This window comes from Caenorhabditis briggsae (assembly GCF_000004555.2).
Source record: "Caenorhabditis briggsae complete genome, chrIV, whole genome shotgun sequence".
Lineage (NCBI taxonomy): Eukaryota > Metazoa > Nematoda > Chromadorea > Rhabditida > Rhabditidae > Caenorhabditis > Caenorhabditis briggsae.
In genome coordinates, this window is record NC_013487.2 from 10,534,473 (window position 1) to 10,554,302 (window position 19,830).

The 19,830-nt window shown below is 38.3% G+C and overlaps 7 protein-coding genes across 7 annotated transcripts in view; 5 read left to right on the forward strand and 2 right to left on the reverse strand.

The window, feature by feature from the left end:
• Positions 1-664: 664 nt before the first annotated feature.
• Positions 665-3,118, forward strand: CBG01764 (the record flags this gene model as incomplete). The annotated part of the gene is made up of 6 exons (XM_002634149.2): positions 665-764; positions 1,269-1,390; positions 1,441-1,518; positions 1,662-1,728; positions 1,770-1,888; positions 2,954-3,118. 6 exons carry the CDS (start codon positions 665-667, stop codon positions 3,116-3,118), a joined length of 651 nt encoding a protein of 216 aa, XP_002634195.2.
• Positions 3,119-3,551: 433 nt separating this feature from the next.
• CBG01761 lies at positions 3,552-13,477 on the reverse strand (the record flags this gene model as incomplete). Its single annotated transcript, XM_002634146.1, has 18 exons — positions 3,552-3,591; positions 3,636-3,758; positions 3,800-4,199; positions 4,258-4,420; positions 4,470-4,878; positions 4,927-5,036; positions 6,579-6,785; positions 6,828-7,073; positions 7,123-7,875; positions 7,929-8,174; positions 8,224-8,356; positions 11,950-12,093; positions 12,512-12,657; positions 12,707-12,840; positions 12,891-12,977; positions 13,030-13,125; positions 13,180-13,257; positions 13,306-13,477. Coding segments are annotated over 18 exons (3,687 nt in total), but the record flags the coding sequence as incomplete, so codon positions are not given.
• On the forward strand, positions 5,550-6,509 carry CBG01763 (the record flags this gene model as incomplete). The annotated part of the gene is made up of 3 exons (XM_002634148.1): positions 5,550-6,066; positions 6,114-6,309; positions 6,353-6,509. The coding sequence occupies 3 exons, from the start codon at positions 5,550-5,552 to the stop codon at positions 6,507-6,509; spliced, it is 870 nt and encodes a 289-aa protein (XP_002634194.1).
• On the forward strand, positions 8,993-11,854 carry CBG01762 (the record flags this gene model as incomplete). Its single annotated transcript, XM_045235833.1, has 9 exons — positions 8,993-9,256; positions 9,338-9,436; positions 9,485-9,748; positions 9,788-9,863; positions 10,654-10,750; positions 10,809-10,974; positions 11,020-11,217; positions 11,263-11,490; positions 11,537-11,854. The coding sequence occupies 9 exons, from the start codon at positions 8,993-8,995 to the stop codon at positions 11,852-11,854; spliced, it is 1,710 nt and encodes a 569-aa protein (XP_045091890.1).
• A 2,955-nt stretch (positions 13,478-16,432) lies between the features above and the next one.
• Cbr-nlp-17 lies at positions 16,433-16,740 on the reverse strand (the record flags this gene model as incomplete). Its single annotated transcript, XM_002634145.1, has 2 exons — positions 16,433-16,604; positions 16,655-16,740. The coding sequence occupies 2 exons, from the start codon at positions 16,738-16,740 to the stop codon at positions 16,433-16,435; spliced, it is 258 nt and encodes an 85-aa protein (XP_002634191.1).
• Positions 16,741-17,117: 377 nt separating this feature from the next.
• On the forward strand, positions 17,118-18,744 carry Cbr-seld-1 (the record flags this gene model as incomplete). Its single annotated transcript, XM_002634144.1, has 4 exons — positions 17,118-17,307; positions 17,416-17,669; positions 17,721-18,284; positions 18,610-18,744. The coding sequence occupies 4 exons, from the start codon at positions 17,118-17,120 to the stop codon at positions 18,742-18,744; spliced, it is 1,143 nt and encodes a 380-aa protein (XP_002634190.1).
• Positions 18,745-18,856: 112 nt separating this feature from the next.
• The window catches only part of CBG01758, a gene marked incomplete at both ends in the record, with an annotated part of 3,083 nt that continues 2,109 nt past the window's right edge, over positions 18,857-19,830 (forward strand). Inside the window, 2 exons of the mRNA XM_002634142.2 lie at positions 18,857-19,106; positions 19,182-19,294. Of these exons, the coding sequence (XP_002634188.2) occupies positions 18,857-19,106; positions 19,182-19,294 (363 nt within the window). The remainder of the gene's footprint in view (positions 19,107-19,181; positions 19,295-19,830) is intronic.

The following is a 19,830-nucleotide window of genomic DNA, read 5'->3' on the forward strand; positions in this document are numbered from 1 at the left end:
GAAAGTCTGAAAATCTGAAATTCTAATATTCTAAAATTCTAAAAATCTCAAAATAAATGAAATTTTGAAAGTGTAAAAAAATAGGAGATCTAGAAATTTTGAAGTTCTGGAATCTTGAAATTATGAAATTTTGAAATCTTGAAATTCAAAAAATGTGAATTTTCAAAAGTCTTAAAATGGCGAAATTCAGAAATTTTGAAAGTTCTGAGATTTTGAAAGTCTAAAAACCTGAAAATCTGAGATTCTGAAAATCTAAAATTATGCGCTTCTGAAAATCTGAAATCCTAAAGTTCTGAGATTCTGGAATTTCAAACGACAGAAAGACTATGAGATTACTGTTCCTAGATTCATAGATTTTGAGTCATGAGATTTCTAATTCGAATGTTTTTGAGAAGATAAAAGAAATGTAGAATTTGAATGAAAATATGAATGAAAACAATTGAACTATTTTAATTGAGCAATATTCTGGAAAATGGATCCGAACTGCTTACTATAGTACCCCCAGGTTTTTATTTCATCTCCCGTCCACCATCTTTTGACAACTGTTCTGCCCCCCCCCCTTCTTCGCCGTCTTACTGTAGTAGGCGGAGCCTGCTGAAGTCTGATTCCCTTTTACCAAAAAGGCCTTCAACCATTCTGCCACTTTGCTGATTCCCTATTTCTAATGCTCAAATTTTCTATCGACGTTCTTCTAGCTCCGGGGAGATCGTCTGGAATTTTTCCATTTCCAGCCAAGACATGCCTGTTTGCTGATTCTTCTTCAGGTATCAGTTTTGATAAATTGATGGGAAACAGGAAAATCATACATTAAACAAAATTAAAAACATATTTGGACTTTTTCTTTAAAAGAAAACTTAGTTTTGACCATAAAACCTGTAATGGAAGGGCCCACACTCTGTCGATTTTGAGCTCAATCATCTCAATTACTATACAAGATATCAAAAATGCGTCAACTGACAAAACACTTTTAATATTATGATAAGCAATTTATCAGTTTACACATTTTCGATATAATTAACAGGAACCGAGATAAATTAGCTTAAACTTGATAGTGTGAAGGCTCTTCTATTAGAGGTTTTACGTTTTTATCAAAGTAGACGAAGAACTAAATTATCCAATTTCGAAAGTTTTCGTTAATACCCAAACATTTTTTTTATTAATACCCAAATCTCTAGTTTTACTTTTTAACTTTACATCATTTTTCGGATGAACTGAAAAAGGGCCTCTCAAAAAAGCCCAAAATGAGTCCCAAGTTTCATGTATTCCAGGGGAAGATGAAGCAAACCGAAAAAAATTTCCATGTGAAATTTGTGGAAAACAATTCAACGCACACTACAATTTGACTCGTCACATGCCGGTCCACACCGGAGAACGACCGTTTGTCTGCAAGGTAAAACTCCAAAATTTATTGAATTTTCAAATTCCAGTACAAATCTTTAGGTTTGCGGAAAAGCGTTTCGTCAGGCTTCCACACTTTGTCGTCACAAAATCATTCACACCGACAGTAAACCGCATAAGGTATTCAATTTTGTATCTCGTCTCTAATCCGGTGACAGGAAGAGAAGAAGTGGCCCCAAAAACGGGATTAGATTCTTATTCTTCTCTTTTCCTTATCCGATTATATTTCTCTTTAATACAGTAGACCATTTGAAAATTTCCAGTGCAAAACATGTGGAAAATGTTTCAATAGATCGTCAACACTGAATACACATGTTAGGATACATCAAGGTGAGAAGATCTAGAATACTATAGACATACCACATTTTCAGGATTCAAACCGTTCGTTTGTGAAGTTTGCGGTAAAGGATTTCATCAAAATGGAAACTACAAAAATCATCGTCTTACCCATGAAGAAACCAAGAAGTACTCCTGTACGATTTGTAAGAGGGTAAGAATTTATTCAGGAAGATTTTTTGAATTCCAGATTCTAACAGAAGCCTACTCAAACCGTCAATTTTAAGCTCAATTATCTCGATTCCTGTTTAAAAAAAGTGGTCAACTGATAAATTATTTTTCATGATATCAAAAATATTTTGTCAATTGACCACTTTTTGATATCTTTCACAGGAATTGAGATAATTAAAGTCAAAGTTTAAGATTTGGGTGAGCTTCTATTGGAGGGAGTACGGTAATTTTCCAGAATATGGTCAAAAGTGTTTTTCCAATATTGGGCTTTCTGAGCCCACTCATTTACAGCCCCAAGTGTTCTTCTAAAACAGGTTATTAGAAAATTTGGCTGTGCACCGGCATTAATCTTGGGTTTATTCGCCAGAAACCTAGAACTGATTCTTTGATTTTTTTTTTCAAAAAATTTTGTAAGTTTAAATTTCAAATGACACTATTTTAGGAATTATAAAACTACCAGCAAGCTGGTGCGCCTTCGGCGCGATTCAATCAAGTTTTTTTACTTGTTCGTCGCTCCACTCCTCACTTTTCATTAAAGGGTCACGTTAATCTAAATTTATTTTTCAATTTTTTCAAAAGTTGACAGACTGACACCGGGACGGACAGACGCCTCTAGCGTTTTATATATAAGGAAGATCACGGTGTTTCAAAGAACGCGGTCGGATATCGCGCCCCAGAAAACTTTTAGGCTAGATGAAATTTAATAATTTCAAAGTTGACGTGGATTTGGCCTAATTATTTTTAATCAACGCGTTGCAACGCGAAATTTTTTTGCTCCACGTTTGAAAGTTTGATCCTCAGTCAAAGAAATGTGCCACGTTGAGCAGTGTGTTCTCACGTTCGCTGGGGCGCGTTTTCCGACCAGGTTCTTTGAAATAGCGCGCTATCAGCTCAAATTTGTAGACTTACTAACAATAGATGATTCCAACAATATTTATTCAGAAAGATATAGAGATGGTTTTATAGCATCAACTCTGAATATAACATGGAAAGTTAAAGATTCGATCATTTTACACAAAGTGCTGGAAACTCTATTCTGTATTTCCAGGCATTCCATCAATCCTACAATCTCGCATTCCATATGTTCACCCATGAAGAACACAAACCATTCACTTGCCACGTGTGTTCGAAGGGATTCTGCCGCAACTTTGATCTAAAGAAACACCTTCGCAAAATGCATTCTCACTCCATTATTCCACCTAATACTCCATAAACTTATTTCTCCCAGAAATTCTTTGAACCTTCCCGACACGGTACTTCCCAAAAAAAGCATCTTTAGAATCCGAGGCGAAGGCTGTATGAAACTTAGCGCATCTATTTTTTATTAGTTTCATGTTCACGCCCGGATGCGCACAGAAAAGGGAGTACTGTATGGGATAGAAGGGGAGAGCATGTGTGTATGCTTACAAATGACATTAGACATGGGGCATTGAACATCAAAAAGTGACAAAGGTTCGTGTTCCGTTCGCGCGCACAGGAACAGTTTTTAAATAGATATCAACTTTTATGTCAAAAACCGTAAAAAACAAGAACATGTAGTGTTGGAGGAATAATGTAAATCTATTTACAAAAGAAGAATTATGCAAGCACTTCATGCTTGAAAAGGAAATATCACAAGTATTTACAACGTTTACAAATTGACTCCGTTAGTTGATGGAACTCTCCGAAAATCTCGTTTTGTAGTACCTGAAAACATGAAATTTTGAAAAAAGGATGTTGAAAAGGGTTACTTTTTGATAAGAACGTCCAATGAGTACTTTCTTTCGAAAAAGTCAGAAAGTGTTGATTCAGCGATGACCGATGCCAAAATCTGTTCCAAATTGACTCGCCATTCATCATCGGCCATACTGAAACTATGGAAGCATTAAAATAATCCAAAATAAAGTAGACCAACCAAGTCTGCATATCTCCAATTCGTTTTCTTTGAACTTCAATCGGATCGATCTTTCTATCTTCTTCAAACTCATCATCTCCATCTGGCTGTTTCAAAGTTTCATCCAAATCCTGCATAGCATCCGCTATCTGGGCTTCCAGCTTAGCTTGAAGCTCTCGATGCGTCTCTCCTAGTTGCAAAAGAAGAGTTCCCGTAACTGCCAACGAGTGGAATACCGATTGCTCAGTTTCTTTTCCACTGAGCATATCGTAGAACGTCTTCCATAACTGAATAAATTGAATCTGGCTCATCGCTGGAAGCATCTTCATTTCCAATTTCGTAGATGAATCAGGTGATGAAATGGTTTTAACTCTCAATTGTTTCATCTTTTCAATCGATTCGTCAACAACCGAATAGGATTCTGAAATGAATAAATTAAATTAAAACAAAAAAAAGAAGTAAATGAAATCAAGTCTAACCCTCACTAGCAACATCAGCTACTTGAATGCGATCTATACCAGTTTCGGAAGGACATGATCCGATAGATTTGGCAGCAATCATATCAATCAAAGATTCAGCGTCAGAAGCTCGTTCTTCCATATGTGCAGGGACCATGACAGCACTCGAAGTACTGCATCGTGTCTGAAGTTTCAACCATTTCAGATTTACCTAGTAGTAATCAGAAACCAACCTTATAAGAATCTCCCAGATTCTGATCAGATGGTTGTCGTGGGATATCTACCGAGCATGATCTCTTCACCTGACCTGCCGCCATTTTTGGAGATCTTAAAAGATCCGTAGCCTCCATAGCGAGTTCTGGTTCTGCCCCATTCCGATCCGGAGAGCTCTCTTCAATTGGATCCAGACCATCCAGATCGGACATGTTGAACGCAGGTGGTAGGTGACATTTATAGAATAGTGCCAGTTTTTCCGTAGCTTCTCCTCGGAGAAGAATCGAAAGATTTATGACCAGGTCGCGGAAGGTAAGAAGTCCGTTGTCGGAAATATCAAGAAGGCGGAAAACTCGAATCACAAAGATGTTGGTCACAGGCCAAGGCAAAAGTCGTGGGAAAATTTCCGAAAATAGATCATAGTCCAATCTAAAAAGAATGTGTTTTTGGAATTTATCACTTTGGGATTCTGCCTACCTATATTGTGATTGGGCGCATGGATCAGGTCGAGGTCTTTCAGTAACTGCAGCCATTTTACCTCTAGCCGATACTCCCAGGCGATGCCTCCATGATAGTAGATGTTCTTCCTGAAAAAGAAGAGTGACGTTAAAAGGATGAAAGTTCATGAGATCGGAGATAACACCATACACCTATTGTCTTTTTATCTGCGCGCATAAGCTTCTCCAATTTTCCATTTCATTCATATCACTCCGATTCCCGAAACCCGAGTTTCTTACCTTTTTCTCTCACATGCTAGTCTGCTGGTCTGATGAAAATATGTATATTAGCCATTAATTTTTTGACCGGCAACGTTCTTTTCTGCAATTAGCAAGACATAACATCAATTCTGGCATTTCTATCTTCGGTAATTAACGTAGTCCATCTTCTTCTTGTGACCACATCATTTTATTCATGTTCTTCAACATGCTTCCCTTTCCTGTCCTATTTCCTTGATTAAAATTTCTCTACTTAGGAAAAGTACATCTGCATTATCAACACTATCAAAAATCCAGAGAGTGTCACCTTGGAGTGGACCGGCTGTCTCGTCTCTCCACACTTTCACTACGTGTGACCCGTATTTTCTATAGCCCAACCCAACCATGCATCATTCAGCCATTCACTCTGTTCTTATCGTGATGTTCCTCAACTCATTGATATTATTTGTGGCTGCGTGCCTGAAGACGATCCCTTCTGAGGCGGTCAGCATTGCTGGTCAACTCGACAATGCTCCTCTTCGCAGAATGCCTGTTCTTCCTGCTCAAGACGATTATTCTGTTCATATTCAACAGTTCCGTCAAGCTAAAACCTTTCCATCACCGCAACCAATAGAAACTGCAACTTCTGCGTCTGCATCTAATGTGAAACGCTCTTCATCTTCATCAGATGGTGATGATTTCACAGTTTCTGATAAATCCGTAGAAGCTCCGAGAGTTGCCAGTAGAGAAGGTTCGAAAAAGAATGCCAAAACGTTTGCTGTTAAAACAAACACAAGAAGTGAAACAAAGGGAAACGAAAATGAAAATGTTAGTCATCCAGAACCGGCTGTGTCTCATCGAGATAGCAACAATGTTCACGATGACCGTGATTTATTTGAAGCCCTTCAAGTGGAGAAACCTGGTGAGCTCAATGCTTTATGCAAAATGAACGTTAGAATATTGATTCAGATATTTGTGGTTCCTGTCCACCCCTTTGGATGAAAAATACAGCGGAGATGAAGGACATCTGCTCAAATCATGAATCTGTATCCACGTTCTTCTCAATGACAATGGACAAGAGAGATGCTCAGAATATTGTGGATACGAGTGACTTGAAGGAGTGCACTAGAACGATTACATGTACAGAACCACATATGCTCGTGAAGTGAGTTTCAAGAAGTCTTAAAATTCTTAAAATTTTGTTTCAGATGGTATGAATCGGAACTTTGTGATGTTCACGCACCGTATTCAGGATCCCTGATCACTGATTCATCGAACACATTTATCTACAAATGTAATGGAACCCAATGGACATTACACGGATTCCCCCTCTCCAGTGTTGTCTGTGCAGTATCTTCGAACTGATTTTCTTTCAAAGCATTCTCATATTTCGGGTAACCTTATCTCATTTTTTCGCTAATAAATAATTTTTACCTTCACAACATTATACAGTGCTTCCAACTCCTCATTCGTAAACTTGCAATCCTTTCCGATGCTTTTGATGATACTTCTCATTTGATTATCCTCTAAATTCTGTACCACTTTCAGCCGATTCTTCAAGCGGAGTGTCTCTATATTCTCATTGGTGAAGCAATAGCCAAAGTTTTGATAGGAATTTCCTAGCAACTCTCCGATTGGCATCTGAAATCTTCAGTTAAAAACTAAATTATAAATATTTCACACCTTTGGAAACGTTCTGGTCCCTTCAGTTCCCATAAAATTCATCACCGTCGATGCAGCTTCTTCCAAATCTGACAGAATCGTTGTTCCAATTGTAACCCCGGATGGCTTTCTCTCGATAACATTGTCACCTTCATGGATACTTTCCGTGTATTTAGCCAAACTCATCAGGATCTCTCCGTCATCTTTCGACTCGCAAATGAGTTTCTCATTCTGTTTCAGCATCTCCAGAGCAACTTGGAACATTAGCTTGAAATGAACAGATATTATTAAATGTTTAAAGAATCCCAAAACTAACTCTTGCTCCTTCGAAAAAGAATAAATCGAGAATCCGTACTGCAGCATCAAACTTTATAGCAGAAAGGAATACAGTGAGGAACCAAGAAAGAGCCACCATATCATCCAGTCCAAGACGAGTTAGCTGGGCTCCGACCGATGGAAGAAGACGTTCAACAAGTTCAGAAAATACTCCTTGGTCGACCAATGCTCCGACAACTTTTGTATTGTAGTAATCAGGTAGAAGACGTTCACAGACGGCGACTAAAAGCCAGAATGCTTCTTCCTCTTTTGTGAATAGAAGAAGCACTGAACCAACAATATTCATTGCTTGACAGTATCCAATGTTTGGATTTCTGTACGCGTATGCAGTCAAGATTCGCCGAAGTGCTCCAATTCCTGGTCCTTGTTGAAACGCTGGATGTTCAGGAAGACTTCTGTGTAGATCTCTCTCGATTTCTTCAAGAGCAACACTGTACACTCCTTGATTTTTGTGCAACAATTCCCGATAATATCCGGGATTGAGTGCCATTTCAGCAGCTGCTCCAGAACAAACCATCCAGATTTGACCTCTGAGCTGTAGAGGAACTCCTTCCAGAAGCAGGCGGTGTAGCTCGACAGTTCGATACATGCATACTCCACTACCGTACTCATTCAAATATTTATTCCACTTCTCTCTGCATTTGTCGGATGCGTCTGCTCCAAATGGATACTTTTCGATTAGTGGATAGTCCCACGTCAGGCTATCGAATGAAGAGCTTGAAGATGATGTGGACTGAAATTATTTTTAAAAAATAGGGTGAGTCGTTTTGAAGACAAATTTCTTACGCTTCTGCTTTTTTCTGTGTCTGCCTTCGCCTTTTCCATTGTTCTTTCAATTTTCCCCCGTTCCAAATAAACCGTAATTTTTGAAAGAACGCGGTCTCGATCCGGAACATCGGAGAAGATTACGGTGGATTTGTTTCGAAGGCAGAGAAGTATTCCTTGTGTTGTTAGAGTAGCAGATACTGGTGAACACTCTTCGACAGAAGTGACTTCGATCAGAGGCACAACAATAGACACCAGTCTCTCGGTCTGGAATGGAAAGAGACTTGTTACAGAACTTGTGAACATATAGACATACTCTGCTGGCAAAACAAACAAAGTTCGTTGAAACAAACAATTTTCCAGGAACATGACGTCGGTCGTATGGAGTAAACAGTCGGCAGTTCGTGTCGCCGTCGAGTTTTTCCATGAATGGTAGGTTGAATTGGCATCTAAAAAACCAAAAGTTTGTCAAGGGAACCTCTATCAGAAAATTAACAGAAAAAGCAACAATTGCAACTTTTGAATTACTGTAAGACTGTAGAAATCCTCTATTTCTACAGAAACCTGAAACTTTAGACTATGTGTTTCGGTGCATTGTCAGATGTTTTCACGAGTCTCTCGCACGAACAATAAAGGAAATGTGACGTCTTCTGCAACACAGGGTAATTTTTTTACGCACTGTCTCTCTCCGTTTTAAGTTGAAACTTTCAACAACTTGAGAACTTTTCTTCCTTTTCCTTTTTTTTGTATACCATTTTGATATCATGCCGAGAGTACTCATGCAAATTCGATCCTAATCTATACATACACATGACATTTTAAGGTCACCTTCATCCCTCCTTCTCTCATTCATAAATATCATCATATATTACACATTCCATCCCGACGGGTGCCCAAGTTTCCTGCGGGGGTCGGGATCTATTCCCCGTCTTTGCCTCTTTCAATTTCACACTATTTTCCTTCAGTTAGGACTTTTTTAATACTTTTCAGTGGGCTCATCAAAATCATCTTTCATGAAACGTTTCTCGGGAGCGCTCGTCTGTTTTTTTTTCCTAAAAAATCGATTGACTAGAAACCAAGATCAGATGACCGGAAACCTAAACAATTTTTCTCCTGTACTCCTCTCCTTCCCTATAAAGTACAATTTTCGGATTAAAATTTCACTTTTGCAGCAAAAAGTGTTGCCATTGCAGATGAATTTATCTCAAAAATCTTCGTCATTCGAAGACTTTGCCGGACAGGTTGTGATTTATACTGAAATTGGAAATGCCCGATGTGCTAAAGGAAGAGACCTTCTTCGTCGAGAGGGTGTTCCATACACAGATGTTTCGCTCGATTCATTCCCTCAGGTGGGAAAAGATGAAAATAGATGACGAGTCAATAGAGAAACAAAACAGAAGAATTCGATGACTCTATTCATTTTTTTTCAGCATACACAAGAAGTATTCGATAGAACAGGCACCGAAGTTTTGCCACAAATTTTTTTCAACAATATTTATATTGGAAACGAAGCAGATCTGGAGCGTGTGGTAATTAATTTCTATTCCCCCATTCAACAATGACTACAGTAACTGCAGATCGGAGAGAAAAACAAGTGGGAGAGCCTAATCGAACACGTCCGTCGTGAGAAGTGCACTAACGGACCGATTGTTCCCCATCCGATGAATGCAATTGGTTTCGAAGAATACGACAACGAGAACAACAACAAATGTTGTGAGGAGGTTCTGTGGGTTCCCGATGAGTACAGCAAACTGGTTCGGGACATGAAGAACGCGCAACTCATCAAAAATAATCGCGTCAGTGATCTAGAGAGAGGAAAAGGAAACTTCGTTTCCAAAACGGTTGAAAAACACACAGACACATTTTTACTTTTGTTACAGGTCAAACTAAAGGTGTACCGAAGCTCGTTCAAAGGCGAGCAACTTATTGAGTGGCTGATGCGGCAAAAAGGAATCCGTGAGTTTTTCCGGGGGCCTCCGAGAATATTTTATGGCACATAACCGGAAACAAGAGAAGGATTACCACGAGTGTGGCACATAAACTTACTGAAATTGCTTTTCGAAACAAGCCATCGTTTCCACTCTCTTTTCTGTGTTTCGTCCTTGATCGTTTTGCCTTCTTCTCGATCTTCTTCTTTTTCTGTTCTGCACTCAGCTTTTCAATTTTTGTGTCGGGGTTCACCTAACGACTGCTGTACATTGATGCCACAAACACTCCGCTCGTTATCAATTAGAAACGCACATCATCAACGCCTCCTACCCCTATTTTTTTGTCCCATTCGTCTTCTTCACCAGAGACAACGAATCAGTTTGAATCATTTGGATTGACTTAGTCTTTTGACTTCTATTATTTCTAACCCCAAAATGGATTCAATCCGACACAAAAAATCGTCTGTCACTTCCCCATCACAGATCAGAAAGAATTCTCGTCTTGATAATATTGACCGCTTTATTTTGGAGCAACTCGCCGAGCGATCTTGGCACATTGAATATGAATCAGATCCCGAAGGAACTGAATGGAACGAGCTTTGTTTCGATGAGTCGATTGCAACACCGTTCTTCAAGAACAACTCCCACGCTTTTCGTTTCGGTATATATTTTGGTTTTTCTTCTGCGCACACCTGCACTTTCATACTTCCTCCATAGGTGAAATGCCCCAAAGCAGAAAATAAACAATACGTCTGAGAATACAAACACACACAATGTCACACAGTCTCTTCTACATACAATACTAAATTCGTTTGCAGGAAGGAGCGAAGCGCTCGAAGTTGGTCAGGAATTGATCGATAGGCACGTGGGAAGGCAAACTTCGAAGGAGGCCGGGATGACGTTCAGTCCGGACAGGTTGGCAGAAGAAGAACAAAAATTGGATGACATTGATTGATTCGACGTTTTTATTTAGGTATTATCAACTGGTTGAAGACGACGAAAACAAGCCACTGAATGCAGTACAAAATGGTGAAGACGAGGAAGAGAAGAAACCGAGAATCCCAGTGGCAAAGTGCAATGAAAAGTTCACTAGACTGCTTAAACCTGTATATTCAGATATTCTCACAGATCATAATCAGGTATAGAACCGAAACTGAACTCGATTCTCGACTCTCCAATTTCAGTCCATAATCTATGGAGGATTATCTTCCAATGATAACTTCACTCGATATATACAGTTCGCACGAGAACTGAATCAAGTAACATTCGATGATTCTACTCCCGATGACCGTCTCACATTTTTCATCAATGTCTACAACATGATGTTGATTCATATTACACTGAAACACGGCCCGCCAATTGGAATTTGGCAGAGGAGAAAGGTTAGTAGAGACTGCTGCAATCACTTCGGAACCGTCAGTTTTCAGTTAGTCAATGCTACGTATTACTTGATTGGAGGTCATCGATATGCACTTCATTCCATCATTAATGGAATTCTTCGAGCAAACAAGAAAGGACCAGGAATGCTTTGGAAAGCATTTGGAAAACAAGATGAGCGTCTACCGATTTCTCTGTCAGTTTGTGATCCGTTGATCTACTTTGCTTTGTGTTCGGGATCCAAGACAACTCCACCTCTCAGAGTTTACCATTCAAACGTGATAACTGGCTCAGAACTCTGATAAGTAGAACTATTTTTTTCAGACAATTCATCAAGAAATGCGTGAGAATGCCCGGACAGCTCTTCTAAAAGGAGACAAATTCCTTCGAGTGGACATGAAGAAGAATGTGATTCATTTGGGCAAAACATTCAAATGGTTTTCAGACGATTTCGGAGGAACTATTGAAAAAACACTTCAATGGATTTTGGATGTTATTGATACAGACGTCAGTGATAAAAAAAACAATTTACAAAAACTCTTCTTCACTGGTGAATATTCTGTGGAGTACATTCCATATGATTGGTCCACAAATGGACGGATGGATGAGAAGGAAAAGGAAGAGATGACAAAGAATGAGTGATTAATTGCTGTTTTTGATTGTATATATTTGAATTTCCAAATTTTTAAAACTTTTTAGTTCAAGACTTTAGATGTTGTATAAAAATAAATCCTCACCTGAATGCGTCACTTCGATGTCTTGCATCAAGATCTCGTTTCAGAAATGAGGCTTTGGTTTTGATGGTTCTCCTATGCTCACTCTCCATTAGCATCTTTTTACGTAGAGAAGTATCCTCACAGAACCCTTCTTCTTCTATTAGCCTGGAAATAATAATAATAAATTTTTGAGTCGGTTCAAAGCAAAATAAGGCTCCGGCATATTTCGCCATTAGTTTTTAAGATACTAAAAAACCTGAAATTTAAAATTCTGAAAATCATATTTCTTATTCCGAAAAAAAAAAGATTTTTAAAAATCTGATATAGAAAAAACACAGAGAAATGTTCAAAATTTTAAAATCAAAAGAATTTCACAATTTCAGGTGATTACAAACATGATTTTTCTAAAAAAACACATTTTGAAACTCAAAAAATTTCAAACAATAATGTTTTTTTTGAATTTTCGAATTTCAGAAAAAAAAAAACTTATTTGAAAACCCTGAAATTTTTTTGTAGTCTAAATTTTCTCCATTTTCCATGCCTCAATGGCGAAATGTACTCGAAGCCAAAAATAAATACTCACTGTTTCATGGCAATATTGGCAAGTTGTGATGCAAGTTGGAACGTTTCTTCGAAATTCAAGAACATCGAAAAACTGAACTTTTTATCCTCTTTAGTAACGACGAGAATGCTTTGGGGAAACAATATTGAAGTAACTCGTTCAAGCCTCTGAAGATATCATATTTAGTAAAAAGCGTATATCTCAACTCTTCCTTACCACAATGTCTGTCCATTTCAGTTTGATTTTAGTCTCGTTTCCCATGATGAACGAATGAAAACAAAGAAAATTGACAGATAGAAATAGATCACCTTGTGCAGGAACTTTTCCTTTCCAGTGACAACATTTGTAGTCTAAAATTGAAGTTCAATGAAATATTGAATCAAATAAAGTTAAAAAATACAATTGACTATTTTCTCATCCGGTGGAATCGAGAACGTTTTATGGAACTTTTCTAGGCACGACCTAGTTGATACGGAGTCCAGTTCTTCTGCAATTAAACTTTTTACAATGGAGGCGATTTTTGAAATTTAAAAATTTACCCGAATAAGGAGCGACGACTTCTTCAGAATCACTTGCTAGGCTGTCTACTTTTGTAGTCACATATCGACGAACATCTTTTTCGAATTTGAGTGAATCTGAATAAAAAAGATTATCTTGATTTCGTATTCACTGATAAAATTAATAAACACCTATTGCAGGAATGAAGTTTTCTTGAATATAAGACCAGTGCTCTTCGATTTCTTTCTGCTCAACTGCTACTGCCAGAACTGAAGTTGGAAAATTAGAATATATCAATTTTTGAACATTCTTATTACCTATTGAAATATGTATATCTTCATTGTCGAAATCGTAGATTATTCTGTACGGTGGTGGTCTCGTATCAAACACAGAATCTATTGTAGCAACTAGTAAGGACGAGAATCCGCGAGTTCCGTGTCCTTTTCGGCGTTGAAGCTTAAAATATTGAGTAGCTTTTTCGCATGACCTGAAATAAATTTTTTTCGAAACATTCTGTGATGAAATAAAATTACCAAAATGATTGTGCCAACAGCAGATGTTCCGGTTTGACCCACACCATCAAATTTCTGCAAAAATGGAATCTCAAAGTCTAAAAGCTACACACTAAATTGAGTATGTTTTACAGTTCGAAGGTCTTTCTATCGAACGAATCGATTTTTTCTGCTGCAGAGGCGACAAGACACACAATAACATATCGAAAAAACAGGTGGGCAGTAAAGAAAAAAAAGAACAAACAGGGAATGAATGTGACTATATGAGCTGGGAAAAAGCTATTTACATTTTGTTTTTTGGTCATATTCCGATTTGGAATATGAACCAAAAAACTCGAAAATAAACAAAAAAATTGGGAGGAGAAAAACCGTCGGATGAGCAAGCTCGCCCTTTTGCACCAAGTGGAGAAAAGTTTTGCAAACTGGAACAAGATCGAGATTTTATGTATTGTTATTAAAGTTTTAAGATACAATCTGAACGTTCATCTTAAACTAAGCACCCTGCTTCGTCAAGACCTCACAAGCATCCGGTTATATATAAATGAAAGTTCTCAAGTGAACATTCATAACACAATATGTTTACGACTTTACACATTAATAACTGAACCACTAGGAAATCTGCCTTTTGTCTTCATTGTGCCAAGGTGGTGATTGCAGATTTTTTGTTTTATGTTCACCGTAGTAGCAGAAAGTTAAGAACAACGCTGGGATATTAGGTTGGCGGGAAAGTCTTTGTCACTTTTTCAATAGTTTATTTCTCAAAGAAAAAATAACCGAATAATTAATTATATTGTCCATCATTTCAACAACATGTCTCCAACGTTCCCTCAATTTATGGATTCCATTGCGGTAGAATCCAGCCGGGCGTGAGGCAAAGTATTGTTTGAGTGCCGCTTCGACCGCTCCACGGGAATTGAAGCTTCTTCCTTCGAAGGCACGTGTCATATCGCCAAATAACCAATAGTCGGAAGGAGCAAGATCAGGAGAATACGGGGGGTGAGGGAGAACATTCCATCCATATCCCATCAGCTCCTGCTTCACTTGTTTCGAAACATGTGGGCGAGCGTTATCATGTTGATAGTACACTTTCTTGTCTTTCAGGGCCGAACGGTCGACTGCTTTCTTGAGGTTTCGTAGTTGAGTAGTGTAGAGGTCTCCAGTTATTGTTTTGCCCTCGGGCAGAAGTTCCCAGTAGATGGGGCCGTCCACTCCCCACCACACTGAGAGCATAACTTTTTTCGGATAAAGGTCGGGTTTGGGGACATCCTGTGGGCTCTCTCCTTCTCCAACCCACTGGGATTTCCTGTGGTGATTATCGTAGAAGACCCACTTCTCATCTCCGGTTATTAGCCGGTCCAGCCATCGATCGCCCGCGTGGAGAGTGAGAAGAGTAATCGAATCGTCGACTCGGCGTTCAAGGTTGGCTTGAGTCAGGTGATGAGGTATGAATCGACCAAAAAGTTTTCTCATTCCAAGAGACTTCAAACCTTCAAGGACTGTGCTATGGTGAACTCCGAATGTGACAGCTAGTTCACGGCTAGATTGAAATGGATCCGATTGCAATGCGTGCTTCAGCTTGTCCAAATCCAACTCACGGGGTCTCCCAGAGCGATCCTTTTCATCGAGCGAGAAGTCATCTTTTTCGAAACGATGGAACCAATTGCGAATAGTATTGTAGTGAGGGGCATGTGTGTTGTACACATTCTTCAAGAAAGTTTCCGAATCCTTCATCGTGGTGTGAGATAGGAAGAGGTAAATCAAAACATGTCTGATGTGAATAGCAGTGGGAACAAACATATCGTTTCAATTACAGATGAGGAGCAGGGAAGGAGATGGGGACTTGTTTATATGGAAGGTTCTTATCACCTTGTTATTCACTAGAGTCGATATCATACACAGCCTCCATATACGAGAACAGTGATTAAACAAACAGAGTGACAAAGACTTTCCCGCCAACCTAATACATAATAGAATGAATCTATCTAGTTCTGGGATGTTTATAATGGCATTTTCGAAATTTTTTGGACGGTCGAAAATTCCAAGTTTCCAGAATTTTGGAATATTCTAATTTGGAAAATTCCGGGATTTCGGAATATTTCGATTTCGTAAAATTTCGGAATTTCGGAATACTCCGATTTTGAAAATTTCGATTTCAAAATTTGAGATTTCCGGACTATTACGACTTTGAAAATTTCAGAATTTTGGAATATTCCGATTTTAAAAATTTCGGAAAACTTCGATTTTCACACTTTTGAAATTTCGGAATTTTTGGAATTGAAAAAAAGAAATTCCACTTTCCGATCACGAAAGCGCAAAAAAAAGGTGAAAAATGACAAACAGCTTTTGAAAACGCGAAGAAAATCAGTAAAAGAGATTCCGCTCGAGACCCGCATGTAGCCTTTTTGCATGCGCCTTTGACGTACAGTAATCCAAAAATTCTCTAATTCTGAAAAAAAAATCCGAAAAATTCCGATTGCAATTTCATTCTAAAAATAATCCTCGTAAAAAATCTCCGGATTTCGTTCTGAACATCCTTTACCTTTATTGTATTTGATATTGATCATTATTCAGGAGATATACTGTACTGGGGCAAATTTTCGAAATCGCGATTTTTTCTGATCTATTCCAACCAATTTCCACATGCCCTAACATTAATATTGTTTAGTTTTCTTAGTGGGACCATTTTATCAGAAAATACTGTTGTCTGTTTCGGAAGTTATTATGCATCTTCCATTTTTTGTCACGATGCTTTCCCTCGTTTTTGAACCCTGGTCATTTTGAAATAGTTCGTTTCAATTCCTTTTTTTTCCAAAGTATAGAAAAAAATAAGTTAACAAATGAATTCATTCACAAGCGGTAGGATAACATAGTGAATCGAGAACATGAACCAGTTTACGAGAAAAACGCAAAACTACACATCCGAATTCTCCATTTATCTCCGTCCGATTCTCATTAGAGTTCCCAAATTGCAGCTTTCACATGGGACCTGTCCCTCACTTGGAAACTGAACGTATTCCTGTTGATGAGACATTTGTCGCTTTCCGATTCTCATCATGTTTGACAAACTGCCACGTTTCAAAGTTCGGAATGGTGGGCGCATGATCCTGAAAAAGAAATTAGAGACTATTAGGTTACATATTCTAGGTCAACTTACTCTCCATCGCTCTCGTATGCAGCAGAAGCGAATACATTTAATGCCAAAACCAGAACGCAGAATAGAATTGTCGACTTGTTGAGCATTTTTAGAGCCTGCTAAAAAGTCGCCTTTTTGCGAGAAAACTCTCGAAATGGCTATTAACACCGCTTCTCATTCTTTTTATACTTCAATTATAAAAGTGGGCTTTGTCTAGGAGAAAGTAAAATAAATTGAGTTACTCACATATTTTCTTTTAATTACTCTGCTCGACTATTATAAAAATTTTACAATTAAGTACGACCCAAACGTCACCCTTTCCCAATAATAACTCTATAACTAGATAAATAATAGGTTCCATGATAAATTGAAAAAAAAAGCTATCAAGATTCTCGAGGGAAGACACAAAATTCTCGTATACTTTGCAACTAACGCCTACTCATTGTCCAGTTCTACAAAATTTTAACGAAGACGTCATTCCAGAATGACAAGCATCAATCGTATCGAGCGGATTCTAGAAGGGTTCGATCCAGTGAAAAATGGACTCGACGGCGATTTCGTATTGACAAAATTGACTGCCATGAAAGGTTGCGGATGTAAAGTTCCGAGAGACGTGCTTCTTCAATTGCTGCAGACATTCAAAACAGACTTGGTCATCAACAACGATGAAATTGGTACGGAAATATCTCATTTTTTTACCAGCTCTGACGTATTTCTGAGTTTTTCTCAAAACTCGGGATACTGTAACTACCGTATTAAACATGATTTTTTGTTCTATTCAGACATCGGTCTCGACAGTTGTGTGATTCCTCTTCGTCATCCTGGTCTTCGTCTTGTTCAAACTACTGATTTTTTCTATCCTCTCGTGGATGATCCATATATTATGGGTCGGATCACTTGCGCAAATGTGCTTTCCGATTTATATGCAATGGGAGTTTCGGAATGCGATAACATGCTGATGCTTTTGGGAATTGCCGTTGATTTGAATGAAACACAGAGAGATATTATTGTTCGACTTTTTATTCAAGGTTTTAAGGTTTGAAAATACTTGTATTTAATTCAAACTTTAAGTTTAAGAGAATTTCAGGACGCAGCAGATGAGGCAGATACAAAGATTCGTGGAGGACAAACCGTCCGTTGTCCTTGGCTTCTTCTTGGAGGAGTGGCAAGTTCTGTTGCTCATGAATCAGAAATAATCAAAGTGGATCGAGCAGTTCCTGGTGATGTACTAGTTCTTACTAAACCGATTGGAGGTCAAGTAGCTGTAAATTCATACGAATGGATTAAGAATAACAAAGGGAAAATCGAAGAACTTGGACTCGATAGTTCGAAAATTCGAAAAGCTTTTCAACAAGTTTGTGAGCAGATGAGTCGTCTCAATAGAAATGCAGCCAAGATTCTTCACAAATATGAAGCTCATTCCTCAACAGATGTCACTGGATTTGGATTATTCGGGCATTCTGAAAATTTGGCTCGCGTTCAAAAACAACAAGTGGAGTTTGTAATCGAAAAACTTCCAATAATTGAATATATGGATGAAATTGCTGATCGTATGATTGAAAAAGGTGGAGAAGGTTTTCGATTATTCCAAGGTCGTTCTGCGGAAACAAGTGGCGGACTTCTTGTTGCAATGTCTATGGAAAACGCTCAGGTATTATGCCGGTACTAAAAAAATCGGAGTTGTGCTACAGAAAAGCCAGTGGCCGTGGTCCAGTAACCTAATTTAACAAATTTTTCTTGTTATTCACTGTTTTTCGTCGAGTTTTCTGTTGTTTTTCCGTCTTGTCTCTAGGAAAATCATAGAAAAGCTGACGGAAATTATTGAAAAACGAGAAAATAAACTCTGATAATAACACATTTTCAGGTTACTGTAGATGTCGTTGTGCGACCTTCGGTCGGGGTTTCTTTTCCACAGCTCCCTGCCTTGTACTAGATAATAATAGCTTGATTCATTGAGAAAGAAAAATTGCTTTCAGAAGTACATTACGGAACTATCCGCTCTTGATAATGCCCCTGCGTGGATTGTCGGTCGAGTGATCGCAAAAACAACCGATTCGTTTGCTAGCATTGCACCCGATGTTGTTCGTCTATCGATTCCATCTTCTATTTGATTTGTTCTTTGTTCGCCACTCTTATCATAGACACTACTTTATCACTGGTTCCCAATTTTTGTTTTCCACCTATTTCAGTTTTTCTCTTTCCCTAATAAATTCTTGTTCTCAAATGGAAAACGAAGACGACAAACTCAGCGCGGAGTACTCCTGCTCCCTACATTCAAAAAATCGAGAAACAGCTGGAGATGAATTCGATGCAAAAGTGGAGCAAATTTATAAAGATTTGAAGGATTCTTCAATTGAACGAAAAGAAGATATTTCGTATAAACCGAATGGAGAACTCACTCAAATTGACATTTGGGGACCGGAGAACGCGCAGAAGGTGTTCATCATGATCCACGGAGGATACTGGATGGTGGGTAGCCTATTTTGATTTGATTGTTCAAAAAAACAAAGAAAAACTACAGTTTGGAAACGTAAAAAGTGTTTGCCAGTTGTTGGTGTTGCACAAAGCCTCGGGTATACTGTAGTGAGTATTGGATATGACTATGCCAACAAGAACCATACATTGAGGCAGACCATACAAGAAGCAATCGATGGAGTTCGGGTAGGTTTTAATAGTGAATCCGTGTCCGTAGACTGGCAAATGCTCATTGGCAAGAATTTACCCATTCGCTAGAAGTTCCCTATGTTCAGAGTCTCATTTGCTTGAATTTTCAAGTCCCAGGGGTACATCGAAAGAAAGTGAATATGTATTCACTCATTTGTTTCATCAAGAGATACACACCACTTGTCGTGATTGACGGATACATTGTCTGAAATGGAAACATGCTCGAAAAACTCATTAAAAACTTGACGATTTTAAGCGATTTTTTAAAAACATTTTACTGATATATCAGTGGAACTCTTTTTTTAAAGATTTATTCTACAGCCAGAACTCATTGAAAAAACACCTGAAAGATCAGGAATTGAGGATCTTCACTGTGGTTACTATTTTTAACTGTGTTTCTAAACAGTGTTCCAGGATCTTGAAGTCATGATATTTGTTCGTATTCTTGAATCTTCCAAAAATTAAAGAAAAATCGGTGGAAAACTACCGAAAACTGGTGAAATTCCACTATTGTCTATTCAAAATAATCGCGC